Consider the following 13,209-nt stretch of genomic DNA (forward strand, 5'->3'; position numbering starts at 1 on the left):
ATCAGTGAAAATGCGTGAGGACATAAGTTCTTTGAGACATTTAGTTTCAATTCGGCATTTAAATTAATTATACATATAGAAATATACACACTAGAACCATAAAAAATTCAAGGCGAATTTTGTAAATGTTTCAAAAACGAGTAAAAGTTATCAGTTATTGAGAGTTTCCAAAAAATGAAGCTTAGTGATAAAAGAAGGAAACATGTTTAAAAAAAAGCCACGTGGATTTTAAGTTGCACCTTTCTTCCAGCAATATTTTTCCGGTACATAAAAGTTATTTTCTGTAAGATAAAAGTTGTTTTCAGATATTCAAAACTCGCACAGGAAATTTATGCTTCATTTTTTAACTTTTATGTGAAACTCGATATTTTCATATAGAAGTAGAAAAATTAAAATAATAATACTTTAAATAGTACTTTGAAATATTAATTGTTTAATATCTAATAATTTATATTTAAATGATACTTTAAAATAATAATACTTTAAAAATAATAACACTTTTAAATTGATTTTGGAGTATAATCCTGATAGGAAATCGGAGTCCATTAAGAATTAAACGAAGATTAAAACACCAAGCTTAATTTCATTACCCCCTGAAATTGATATTTAAAACTGAAACTTTATAAATCAAACAATAGATTAAAACAAAAGCTTCACATAAACCAAATACATTATGCAATGGATTTACAGGATTAAGATTACAGATTACTATTAGGAATTATTCACCAGTTCAGGAGATATGCGCTTTTTTTAAATAAATAAGGACAATTTTTATCTAAAAGCAAGGAATCTGATTAAGAACTCATCAAATAAAAACACAATAAATCTTCATTTTTTAGCATTGGGCAGTTTTCAAAAGCAATTGTTCTAATTCACTCAGACTGATTTTAATGACACCAAACTTTTTTGTTATTAATTTGTTTAGAATGTTATTCAGTTGTGTTAAAAATGGTACATAAAAATCATTATTTGGCAAACGGTCACAGATTCGTTTAGATTTCGTTTGCAAACCATAAAGTCTCTTGCCTTCTAACAGAAATTTATCAGTTTACCTCCTCTTTTAACCGCAATAGAATCATGTGTGTGGTGTGAAGCTGTTCTGTGTAATAATAAATTAGATGAGAAATATGAGGTATTAAATGTTTGCAGCAAATCCAGAAACAATCTTTTGAGCAATCAATGTACAAATTCATCCACTGAATTTTTTAGAGTTAAATTTTTAAATGCTGTTGATTGTTTTTTGTTTATTTTTGTTGTTGGTGGTGGTGTTTTTTTCAAATGTATTTTGTCTCAGAGAGTGCTTTTCTTATATTCTGAAAAAGGGCCTTAAATAAACTTTAGATGCAAGGGTCCAGTCAATCAAGTTACGCCTTTGTTATAAATAAGAACACTGCTTCAGTTTGTTAAAATGTAGCTAACAATCATTCACCCTTTCCATACCCATGACTTATAACAATCAGGTTCCCATTCCCAAGTAGTTCTTACGAGAAGCATAGGATTTCATGTGTTGACCATTCACATGTCTAGCTCTAATCTTTAATGATCTGAATGATTTATTATTGCGTAAATAAATAACTGTTAACGATTGTTGAAATAGAGAAATAGAAACTGCTGAATTTAAAACAATAACTGTCATTCTCAATTTAAAATAAATTAAAGTTAAAAATATTTGTAAAAGCTTCAAGTGCTTTTTTACTACACAATTATCTATGCTATTTTTTTGTACCGAAATGCAGCTCAATTTGACCTGTAAAAACTCTTTAGGCTTGTTGCATTCCAAATGTTTACTTTGCTGATATCCTCATAATATTACAAATAAAAAAATACCGGCACACACACAAAAAAAAGTACTGGGTAAACCTTATGTTGTAAAAAATTTCACCGCTCATTAAGTTATTTAAAACTTATAGCGAAAATTAATTTCAATCAATGAAAACTAAACAATCAAACGTCATCAAAACTCAGATTTTTTTTACTTCTTTTTTGACTGAAAAATAATTAATATTAAAAGAAATGAAGACATATAAAGTAATAAATAATGAAAGTGATACAAACTTCTTCATTAGAAAAAAGACTTTTAAAAAATCCATTCTCCCTGTCTCCAGTATGACAACTGCTAAATTAAACGTTCCAGATTTAATCAATATTAGATGTTCATTTAATTTTGAATTACAATTCTTTTAAATAATTCATCAAAAAATCACTTCATTATCCTCATTGAAATCTTTAAGTAAAACGCAAATGATGCCGTATTTGTAAATACGATTTCTTTTATTGGTTATTGATTTGCATAATATGTAGAAAATGTCAGTAGCACTTGAATCAAAGATAATTTATCTAAATTTTATTCGAATTTTTTTTAAATAAAGATCTTCAAAGCTTTCATGAAATTTAGATAAATATGTGGTGGTTCAGTTTAATTTTGGTATGTATATTGTTTTAAATTTATTTTCAGATTATAAAGATCATCAGAATTAGTGCTAATGTAAAACGCAACAACTTGACTGTAATCTTATTAAAACAGTTAAATGAATCTCAAAACAATAAACCTCTATACCTCTCAAATCCTAAAGTGACTTTCTTGAGAAAATAACATTTACTTTTTAAGTTTAAAAGTTTAGATTTTTAAGATTAAAAAAAAACAAATAAGATTACAAAAGAAATTAAAAAAAAAAACTTTGTTTGGGAAAACAGCACAAAAATTTGGTGAAAATCACTTACAAGGTGGTTAGGTGTTGCGAAGAGGTGGCGTACGTTAGCCTAAAATTAGATATAAATATTCTGTTTCACCATAACTTTTATTCGTAGCAACTATAATGCTGAAACAAATCTAGTTCCTACAAATAACTTAGATTTTTTTCCAGCCATCTGAGAGAGAATTACAAAATTGACTCTAAGATATGGCGGTTTCTCCATATTTGCTCCATATTGTTTCTCATATTTTTCTCCATATTTTTCCATATTTGAATTTCACCCATACCCTGTATGTAATTGAGCAATAAAAAACCACTAAATGGATTAAATCCAATATTAACTGAAGAAATCTTTAGAGAATCAACTCTAAGCATATGGTTCTAGCAATCGAAATAGAATGAATTAGGGTAGAGAGGAACAGTTGATTAAACCGGGACACCTAACATGTAACACACAGCATTTTTTTTTATTGGTTTAAGGACAAAGTTTAGATGTGCCACTTCGATGTGCTATTTATTACGCAAAAACTGGTTGGTACTTTAGAAAACTCTGTCTCTATTTTATTTTCTTGTTGGTTGCTGAACTGCAATGTTTAAATTTTGAATCCTACAACTGATGGCACAGATAAACAAACACTCTTTTTTCATTTTATACACTAAAAAGTCAAAACTGGTTGATACGTTAGCAAATCATGTCTCTTTTATATACAACTCTTAGAGACAGTGCAGCCAGTAGTGTTCTCATAATTGTTTTTTGTATGTATTAATGTGTATCTACAAATTATTAGTCCAACTGTTACATTCTATCCCAGTTTTTTACATTGTTTTGTTAATGGGGGCAAATCACTTTTAAACACATAACAGGCACAAATCTATAACCACCACCAATTACTCAGTTGGTTATCAATGTGGTGGCTACGACTGCTTTTGTTCTTCTGAGGATATTCTCAAGATCAACTTTTTACCGCCATTAATCGAAAAAAAAAAGCGAGACAGAAGAAACGCCAGGTGGACACAAAAAATTGCATCATTAAAGTTTAAAACTGTTTACACAATAGTAAGCGAGACATCGAAACACTCATGAGTATATTCAGAGGTAACGCCCAATATCAAAATATAAAATTATTAACTTCAGTTATCGAATCGAGAAAACACAAAAGAACGACTAGAAATTTAATTGTAACTGCACTGGTAATAGATCAATTAGTAAGGTACGCGATAACTCAGCAATTATTTTATGATTTTTACAAAAAAGCAAAGGTCAGTGACAAAGCTTGTCAAAAGATAAAACCTGCTTCAGAGACCTAGTAAAACCTGTTTCAGAGACCCATGATTATGACAAACATGACTCACGACAAACTTGGAAGTAAAATTTATTGTTTATGCTAGGACAACACTTTGTTTAAGTATCATCTGCAGACATATGTAAAAGGATCTGCAGGCATATATAAAAAGATCTGCAGGAATATGTAAAAAGATCTATTGATGTAAAAAGATCGGTTGAGAAAATCTAGGAGATTTTCTCGGAAGAATTTAATGAGAAGAATCTAAAAGAACATTTTGAGGAAGATTTTAAGAAAATTTTTAGGAGATTTTTAAAAAAAGATTTTTGGAAAAACATATAGAAAAGAGATTTTAAAAGAAGACGTAAAGAATAAGAAGGAAAAGGATATTTTCAAAGAGAAAAAAAAATTGAGGTGAGAATATAAACTAAGGCTTTAACCTTGAGTCCAAATAAGAGAACGATTTTAAGTAACTTTTTATTGGATATTATTGTTTACATTCCTTTATATCAAAAGTATTTGTTAATATTAAAAGAATGAAATAAATAGTTGAAAATATTTGTTAAGTGAAGCAAGAAGAATGATAAGAGTCCCTTTATTAATTCATTTAAATTTGGATTGAAGAATAATTATAGTGCTACTAATTGTATTAAGATTTTTGTCTTTGAGTCTCACATATGTCTGAAGTGTTAGAAGTTTAGAAACATATCGTTACACGAACCATACACGAACTATATAAGAAACTCACTCTCACACAACACTGAGAGAAAACCCAACATTCTAACACCTTTTACGTAGCTAGGTAACCAAACACATTCCCCGAAGACTAAACATACTCTCGCGCTCACAATCTCCATGCTAGTCGTTTATAAAAGAGAAATCCCCGCCCTCACAGCATTATACTCCAGATGATAAAGTATGGTTGACTTCCTTATATATATATATATATATATATATATATATATATATATATATATATATATATATATATATATATATATATATATATATATATATATATATATATATATATAAAATATGTAAATGTTCAATTTTATTACTACTGAGATAATATAAAAATCTAAGAATTAAAAAAATAATTATTTGTTCTATAAGTCAGGTCTACTATCGGTCACGTACTATCACAATCCTATCGCCCCCAACGATGCCACCAAATTCAGTCTATGATTCGTGTATCCAAACAGGACACATAATACAAGGAAGTCAACCATAATTGGATGTTTTATCATCTGGAGTATAATACTGTGAGGGCGGGGATTTCTCTTTTATAAATGACATTTGTTTCTTCTTTTTTTAGATTGATGTGTCCACTGGTGCTCAAAATCTCTCTTCTAATATTAGTGAGTGAAATTCTAAATAATAGTTTAATGCATTTTTAATTCATAAGTTCAATATACTATTTTTAAATAAAATCAATGTCTAGTTTGTTGAAATCTGAAACTCTGATTCCAATTTTATAAAAAACTTAAAATGTAAAAAAGCACTTCTAGGTTAACTAGCGGCTATTTTTTTGATCTTATAGAGACATTTTGAATTAGAGAGTAAATTTTGGTTTGATGATAACTAAAAATCAGTTTTACAAGTAAAACATAGTCACTTTATAGTTTTACGCAAAATTACAATGCGTTTCATCAAGTTCCAAAAAAAGTCAGTCTGGCTATTTAAAGAAATGCTTTGTTAATTTTTTCTATTTATACATATTTCGCACCACATGGTAGAAATATTATTGAATAATGATGATGATGATGAAAATTCTTTAAAGAATCAGCCGAATGCGGATCAAAATGCCGAAGATTGTGTGAAATGAAATCTTCTATTAACATATCACAAGGATACATTAGCTGTTTTTAAGTTTTAAGAAATTTTAAAAATTCAGTAAAGATTTGTTAATAATGATCAGCTGTTGGTACCAAAAAAAAAGATAATACTATCTAAACCAGTTAAGAGAGGGGCGTTGACGAAGATAGATGAAAGAGTTTTCTGATCGCCAACCATCTCGCAGATTTTTTTATGAGCAGAGTTCTTTGGTATTTGATCTTTTGGTATTTAAGCGTGAGGCGAAGAAAACGTTTGTAAAAGAAAAAATGTCATATATAAAACCATTAAAATGCTTTTACCTATTTAAAAATATTTTTATATTCATAAACTTATCTATTTACAAAAAAAAAGACAGTAAAACAAAACCATGCTTAAACGGGTCACACTTCAGAATAAAAGGAAAAAATTTATTTTTTTTTAAGAAATTTCAAGTTTTTTTTTTTTTTTTTTTTTTGTTAATGAAGACAATTAAAAACTGCTCAATAATATAATTTTTTTGATTAAAAATGTTAAGTTTTAAACATTTTAAACTGGGTTATTGCTTACATGTAAAATAATAGTGAAAAAAATGTAGAAACTATTATCTACATTTTTTGCGCAAAAAAAATTATTGCCGATGACATATTTTCTAGGATAACATTTTTTTGCAGAGCCTGTGACCACACACAACGACTTTACATACTAATTTACCTTCATAAAACTTTTTTCTGCATTTCTTGGATTTAATCACTTTGAATAGGTATGTGCGTATCTGGGTTTTTACGGCACCGATTTTAAAGACAAAAACTGTGACCTTTTTTTTCATAGCGTGCTCGAAGTCGGTGTGGTAACGATGTATTTATTTGTCTTTTTTTTTAGAATTTTATATCAGCTTAGACTTTATTAAAAAAGTAAAATGTTTTATGTTGAATAAATTATGGTTTTTTTTTACGTGTAATAAATTTTTCAGTTTTTTTATTGCTATTTAAAATTGTGTTCCTGTTCTGGCACTGCATTGATATTGAAGGCATGTTGGTACTTATTTGAAATTTTCCAGTCAACTGTGTAAATCTATTTTCTATGTGCCTGCCAAATTTCATTAAAAAATATTCATGACCAAATACCGTATTTTTCGACCCAGTGGAGGTATGTATTTCCACTTCCGTTACATAGTGTTAGGGGGAGGGGCGGTTTTTGACAGTAGAGAATTCAGTATATTTGATTTTTTAAGCGAAAACGCTAAGGCTTTTAATGTATTTAAAGATCACCTCCATAAATATATATATAAATTTTGTAAATATTGCAAAAAAACGCGATATTTTTTTATGCATGTTTTATAAAATCTTATTATAAATTTTACTATTACGTTTTAATCATTAAAAATACTTTGTTTCTTTAATTCGAAACTTTTAGTTACGTTTTTTAATCGTTTTGCACATTTCACTATGCAAAATCATGCGCAAATTAACAATGATTCTATTACAAAGCTGCCGTTAGCCGAACGCGAGTTTAATACGAAAGTTGCATTTTTCTTAAGCAATGCTTCATAAAAATAATGTTACTTAAATGAGCATAACTTTTTTTGTAATGATTCTTTTTTCATAAAGTTTTCACCATTTTATTACAAATTCAGAGCTCTTTCGAACCATATATAAAACTTGAATAAATAAATGGTTTGAAATTTTTACACACATACCTACTTTGAACAATTAGTTTGCTTTTCATAATTATCACCTTTATTACTAACGCAAAACAATAGTTTTTGTTTCCTTTTGTTACTTTATTTGCTTTTTCTGCAACTTTAAGTGACCTTGTTTGTTCTCAATCTTTGAGTATTGCGATCGCATGTTCTTCTGTCACACGTGTACCATCAAATTTTCTTAAGTTCGATTTTTTCGTTTTTTTAACATGCGTTTAATTCTTCTATTGCAGAACCCTTTTCAGTGCAATTTCAATTTCCGATTTTGCCTGATTTAATGTTTTTTGAAATTGGCTGTATCGCGTCGCTGGTGTAGATAATTGCTGTTGCAGGTGTTGATGGTGTTGCAGGTGTTGATGGTATTACAGCTTTAAAAGGTGGACTTTAGGTTTACATAATCTTTTATTTATCTTGATTTTATTTGGTAAAATAAGAAAATTTTAAAAAATGCCAGCAAGTTGAAATCCAGCTTTTGCATGCAAACGAGTTAAAACTTTGCTGCACTCAAACAGTTTTTAATCAAAGATGAATTTTTCTTTATCCAAAGCCAAGTTTTTTTTATCCATTTAGTTGCAGTGTTACACTCGTAAATATTTTTTCCCATACCTTCTTAACTCGGCAATAGATACCTACGTTTAGCGGTTGCAAAATATATGAAAAGTGAGCTGGAAGGCATATTATTAAACCTATGTTGCTATCTTGACAAATATCCACAGATATCAAGGTAACTTGTGATATGTGAATATCTAAAAGAGAAAGATGTTAACCACGATTCTTTCTTTTGGGCATCTTGTTATCGAAAATGAACTTTATTTGCTATTTTTACTGATTTTTCGTCAAAAGTTCGAAATGAAAAAATTCGATTGAAACCAGAATTCATAGTCTTAAGTAAACAAACGAAAAATGTTTTTTTTCGTTTATAGCCGAATATACTTGTAGGATGTTTTTAAAAGTACAAACAAATAAAAAAAATATTTTGACAACTGCCCCACAGCTTTAAAATATAAGAAAAAATCATTATAGAAATGGCCCTTAAAACTTGCTATTAACAGGTCAGTTTGCCCTAACGGGGTTAGAAAAAAGCGACATAAGTTATATTAGTTTCTTTAGGCAAATTACAGGGGCATTAGATTTTAATCGGAATTTCGAATGTTGGAAATACCGATTAAAATTTAATGTTCCTGTAATTTGCCTAAAGAAACTAATAAAATCTTTTAATAATTCAGTTCATCTTCAAGATACTTTTGTTCAACTAAGTTTTTGAAGTATGAGTTTTTGTATTTGATCAAATAAAAATGCCAACTTCTGATAACAATTTTATGACATTTTATAACATTAACATTTTGTAAAAATTAATTTTATAGTCTACTTTTAACGTAAAATGTTTTAATCATTAAACATGTGATATTGTAAAATACTTGTTGACAATAAAAAAAATTGTTTTGACAAAATGCAAGTAATGTAGCAAGTTATAAAAAGTGAATGTTTGCAACACAACAGGAAGGATGCTTTGTTTTTTTTACAAGTGAAAAAAGTATTTTTTCACTAGTAAAAAAACAAAGCATCCTTCCTGTTGTGTTGCCAAATTTGTGACAGCCTGCGATGATTTAACATTACTTGGAAAAAATCTTTTTCGAAAGGTATAATTAATAAAAGTTCGCAGCACAGATTTACATGCATCTAAAATGTTATTGCATTTAAAACATAGTTAATCAAGATATAGTTGGCATTTGATTATTAGTAAGTTAAAATATAGTTGTTTTTAAATTGGTTGTCAATAAATAATGTGCTTGTAGTTTTTTTATTTAACCCTAAATGCATGATTTTTTTTTTTAATATCAGAAAAAATCATAGACATGAAAATAATAATTTAATTTTTGATATTTTAATTTATTTTATTTTGATATTTTAAACTAATTTTAAAAATATTGTATACGTGTTAAATAAATTTGTTGCATTTCTGCATTAATATGCACTTAAAAGTTAAGATGTAATTTGTTACTCTTTTTAAAAAAATTTTAACAAAAAGTAAGAAAAAATACTTTATGTTATGTACTTATATTTTGAATTAAATTCAAGACTAAAGTTTAGTGAGTTATTGGTAAAAATTGATTTGCTAATTCCATGTAAGAGTTAAGTATTTTTTTCTTTTTAACTAAATTTTTGGGTAAATAAAAACATGAAACTAAAAAATAAATGTATTATTCTTATATATGACTTTATTATAGACTTTTTAAGTTTTCTGTGAATTAAACAGCAACACACAAAAAAACTGTCAACCTCATTAAAATGTAGCTGATGTCCTTTTTCTTATTTGCTTTTAGCATTGAACTCTACTTACTTCATTGAATCATACACAGACCCAAATTGTTTTATTGATGCTCAAAACGAACATGTTAGTGTTACTTCTAACAGCCTGGATACATTTGTTATTGTAAATGGTAAGATTTGAAAAATAAAATGTATTACATTTCCTTTGAATTTTTTTTTACATGTGTTCAAATCTTTTAGGTTTAAATGGAAAACCATTCACTGTGTCATTTCAATCTACAAAATCAAGCAATATGTATCTTCGACATCAAAATTTTTTTATTACACTTAATAGTTTCACAAATACTGATTTGTATCATAATGATGCATCCTTTCTATTGCATGAAAATAGTTACTATCCTGGTTTTACTTCTATTGAATCCTCTAACTATAGAGAAATGTATTTGAAATGGAACAAAAAAGATTTAAAAATAGATACTATTCAAGATAAGCAGTCTGAACAGCAAGCAAGTTTCAAGATAACAAGTACATACATTTTAAGTTTTTATTTTGTTTTGTATTATGCACTAATGAAATTATTTAATGAACTCTGGTAGTTGATCATTCTAAAAGATCTCTAAATATAGAACAGAGTTAGAGATCTTTTAGAATGATCAACTACCAAAATATATAGATTTTTCTAGTCTTCTTAAACAGTTTTGAAGTTGTCACATGATAAGTGACTTTTATGAAATTAATTTAGCTAATATGTGTGTGTGGAAAAATTGATGGCTTTTATTTAGAAGACTTTCAAAAGTAATTTGAGTGGTTTTTTTTATATTTTTAGTTGAGAGATTTTTATGGATTATGAGCAAGTATAAACTTAACACAAAAAATTTAAGGAGAAGGGTTTTTAGATATAGGATAAGATCAATGTGTATCTTTTTTACATCTTGGCTTGTTTGTTTTCTTTTGACCATTATTTTCCACCATCATTTTCAATCATTAAACTCTTGGGTGTGCTTAGATTTTTCCAACCATCATTTATTGCATCATTTATCGTATCTAAGATCAAAACTCATCTGTGTAAACTTAAACTTTGAATTACTTTAAATGTTGAATAAATCTTTGTTATCCATAAGTTGAGTTTATCTGAATAACCAATCCACTTTACTAAAGACTTTATTTTGTTTTTTTCTCCATATTATTTCAATCCCAAATACATTTTGTTTTGTCTTTTGCTATTCTTCATAAATTGTTCTAGCATTTATGTCTTAAAGTATTCTATGCTATGAAGATAGACTTTTTCTTGCTATATATTTAATCTCAACTGGGCTCAAAATTTTCCAGTTGGATATAATTAGCATAAACTCAAGAAATACTTAAAGAATTAATTCCAAATTTTTTTTATAATGACATTCTATATATATATATACTTAACTGTGTTTACTAATACTATTGGTATCTCAGTCCAGAAAAAGTTTTGGAAATTATCTATTGTCTATTTAGCTTTTTCCAAAAACATTTTTCTTCAAAATCCAACCTACTTACATTCAAAAATTGCAAAATTATCAAAAGTTGCTAAATCTTCAGTTGGAGATATATTAAGGAAATGCAAGAAAGGTTTTGTTGACAAAAACAAAGTGAATTAGATTATCTGGTCAATTACAAGAAATCCATACCAATTGCAAAGAGATCTTTTCAAAGTTCTCAAATGCAGTCATTTCCTTGACAGAAAAGCACCCAAAACCAAGGGTTTAATGGCTTACACCAAGAAAAGTATTCTGAGGCAATCAATTTGTAGAGAATTAAAAGCAATTGTCAGACCAAGGAAGTTTGTCAAACTTTTCAACTGAAAAATTTAAGCATTATTGAGGATGATAAAATGTACTGCAACACGGGTTTCTCACAGTTGCCTGGGCATCAATATTATTATAAGTATCAGCAACATGTAAGTATATTCAGACAGAAAAGTTTTCTCTGAAGATCCTCCTGTGGTAAGCGATTTGCTCTTGTGGCCTTAAAAGTGCTTGATTCATCAATTGAAAGACTTTAGTTTCCAATTGTACATCACTGAATGTCTTTAGAAACGTCTTTTGCCATTTATTAATAAACACAGCTTTTTCTCCATATTTTTTCTTCAAATTGCCATAATGGAATTCAAGCAATTTTTTTCTATAATCAAGAATGGCAGAACCTGAGTATGATGGTATATTCCAAAGTACATGTGTTTGATTCATTTATATTTCTATAAGAAAAAAAATTAAAAGTTTAACCAAAAACTTTACAACTTTTATATTTTTTTAAGCAGTCAACTTTTTTACTTTCAACTTAATATTAGTTAGTATTATCTATTGTCTTCATAGCTTTTTCCAAAAACAGCATTGTTAATTAGTTTGTAAAAGTCCTTTTCAAACTTGTTTTTGGCCTTTTCTCATATCAGCATTTAATTCTGTAGATTGGTTCTTCAATAAACTTTATTCCTCTATGAATATGTGTAATTTTTATACCATATTTTATATACGCTTTTAAGAGCTAGAGGATAGTTAAGTAAAGACCATTTGCATCTAGATAAGTTATAAAATTTGGTGGTTCATCTTTATTATTAGCTTTTGATACCTCTTAGAAGCTACAGATATACTACCTCTTTTACCTTCTTTAAACAATGGTAACATATCAGGACATGAGAGTAATTCCAATTTAACACCAGTTAACTTAAGACCAGCATCCTAAGCTAGTCCTGGAGCAGTGTAATACCATTCACGATCTAAATGATATGCTTTTATAAATCTCTAAAGTTCTCAAAAACATCACCCAAAGATGTAATATCTGACCTATAATAATATTTATGAAGAGTTTTTCATTCTAATATATTAAACACATTAAATGCATGTTCATTTGTTTACAAAAAATCTTGGTAAAACAGTTGTAAATATTTATCATCATGATTTTGCGTATTAATTATTGTAACTTGAGAAGCTATTGCCTTAGGAAGTGATATACTTGAGTTTACTCTTAGTGGTCTATACTCAACTGTTTGAGTTAATAGAGATACCAATAAAATGAATGAACAACCACTACCACATTTCTGAAATGTAAACAAGTTTTCCATTACATGATCAGTAAATATATCAGATAAATCAATAAAGTCAGTTATTCTTAAATTTGTTTCTATATTAGAGTAAAAAAGAATTTCATCTTCATTCTTATTTTCTATACTATCTTTAGTCATCACACATTTAAGAATCAGCTTCACTTCTGTATTTACATCCCTTTCTTAAAACTTTACAATTGTAGAATTTACAATTTTTAAAAAAGGTTCAGGATCATATTTTTTATTTTTTCTTCTTTCTGCTGTAGAGTCAATCATAAAAATGTTTGTAAATTCTTTCAAAGTAAATTTTGTTTTCATAATTAGGTATATAGTTGCACAATTTTCTTTGCTAGGATCTTTATCTAATACATA

The 13,209-nt window shown here is 27.8% G+C and overlaps 2 protein-coding genes across 8 annotated transcripts in view; both read left to right on the plus strand.

Annotated features, from left to right (window-relative positions):
- Positions 1 to 13,209, plus strand: part of LOC145186731 (uncharacterized) — a 99,025-nt gene that overhangs the window by 37,672 nt on the left and 48,144 nt on the right. The gene's annotated exons all lie outside the window — the stretch shown is intronic.
- The window catches only part of LOC149884689 (uncharacterized), a 24,021-nt gene continuing 13,082 nt past the window's right edge, over positions 2,271 to 13,209 (plus strand). Inside the window, exons 1-4 of one of the 7 annotated variants that reach the window (XM_090095082.1) lie at positions 2,271 to 2,425; positions 5,295 to 5,337; positions 9,818 to 9,934; positions 10,005 to 10,289. In XM_090095082.1, the coding sequence (XP_089951208.1) occupies positions 2,402 to 2,425; positions 5,295 to 5,337; positions 9,818 to 9,934; positions 10,005 to 10,289 (469 nt within the window). In that variant the 5' untranslated portion in view covers positions 2,271 to 2,401. Of the gene's footprint in view, positions 2,426 to 5,294; positions 5,338 to 7,570; positions 7,882 to 8,063; positions 8,218 to 8,383; positions 8,546 to 8,613; positions 8,759 to 9,108; positions 9,234 to 9,817; positions 9,935 to 10,004; positions 10,290 to 13,209 lie in introns of those variants that run through there. The other 6 variants (XM_090095085.1, XM_090095088.1, XM_090095084.1 and 3 more) reach the window with 6 other exon arrangements.

The sequence above is a fragment of the Hydra viridissima genome, unplaced genomic scaffold, assembly GCF_058129835.1.
Source record: "Hydra viridissima isolate aposymbiotic clone 2 unplaced genomic scaffold, HvirCarnegie_v1 scaffold_8, whole genome shotgun sequence".
Taxonomy (NCBI): domain Eukaryota; kingdom Metazoa; phylum Cnidaria; class Hydrozoa; order Anthoathecata; family Hydridae; genus Hydra; species Hydra viridissima.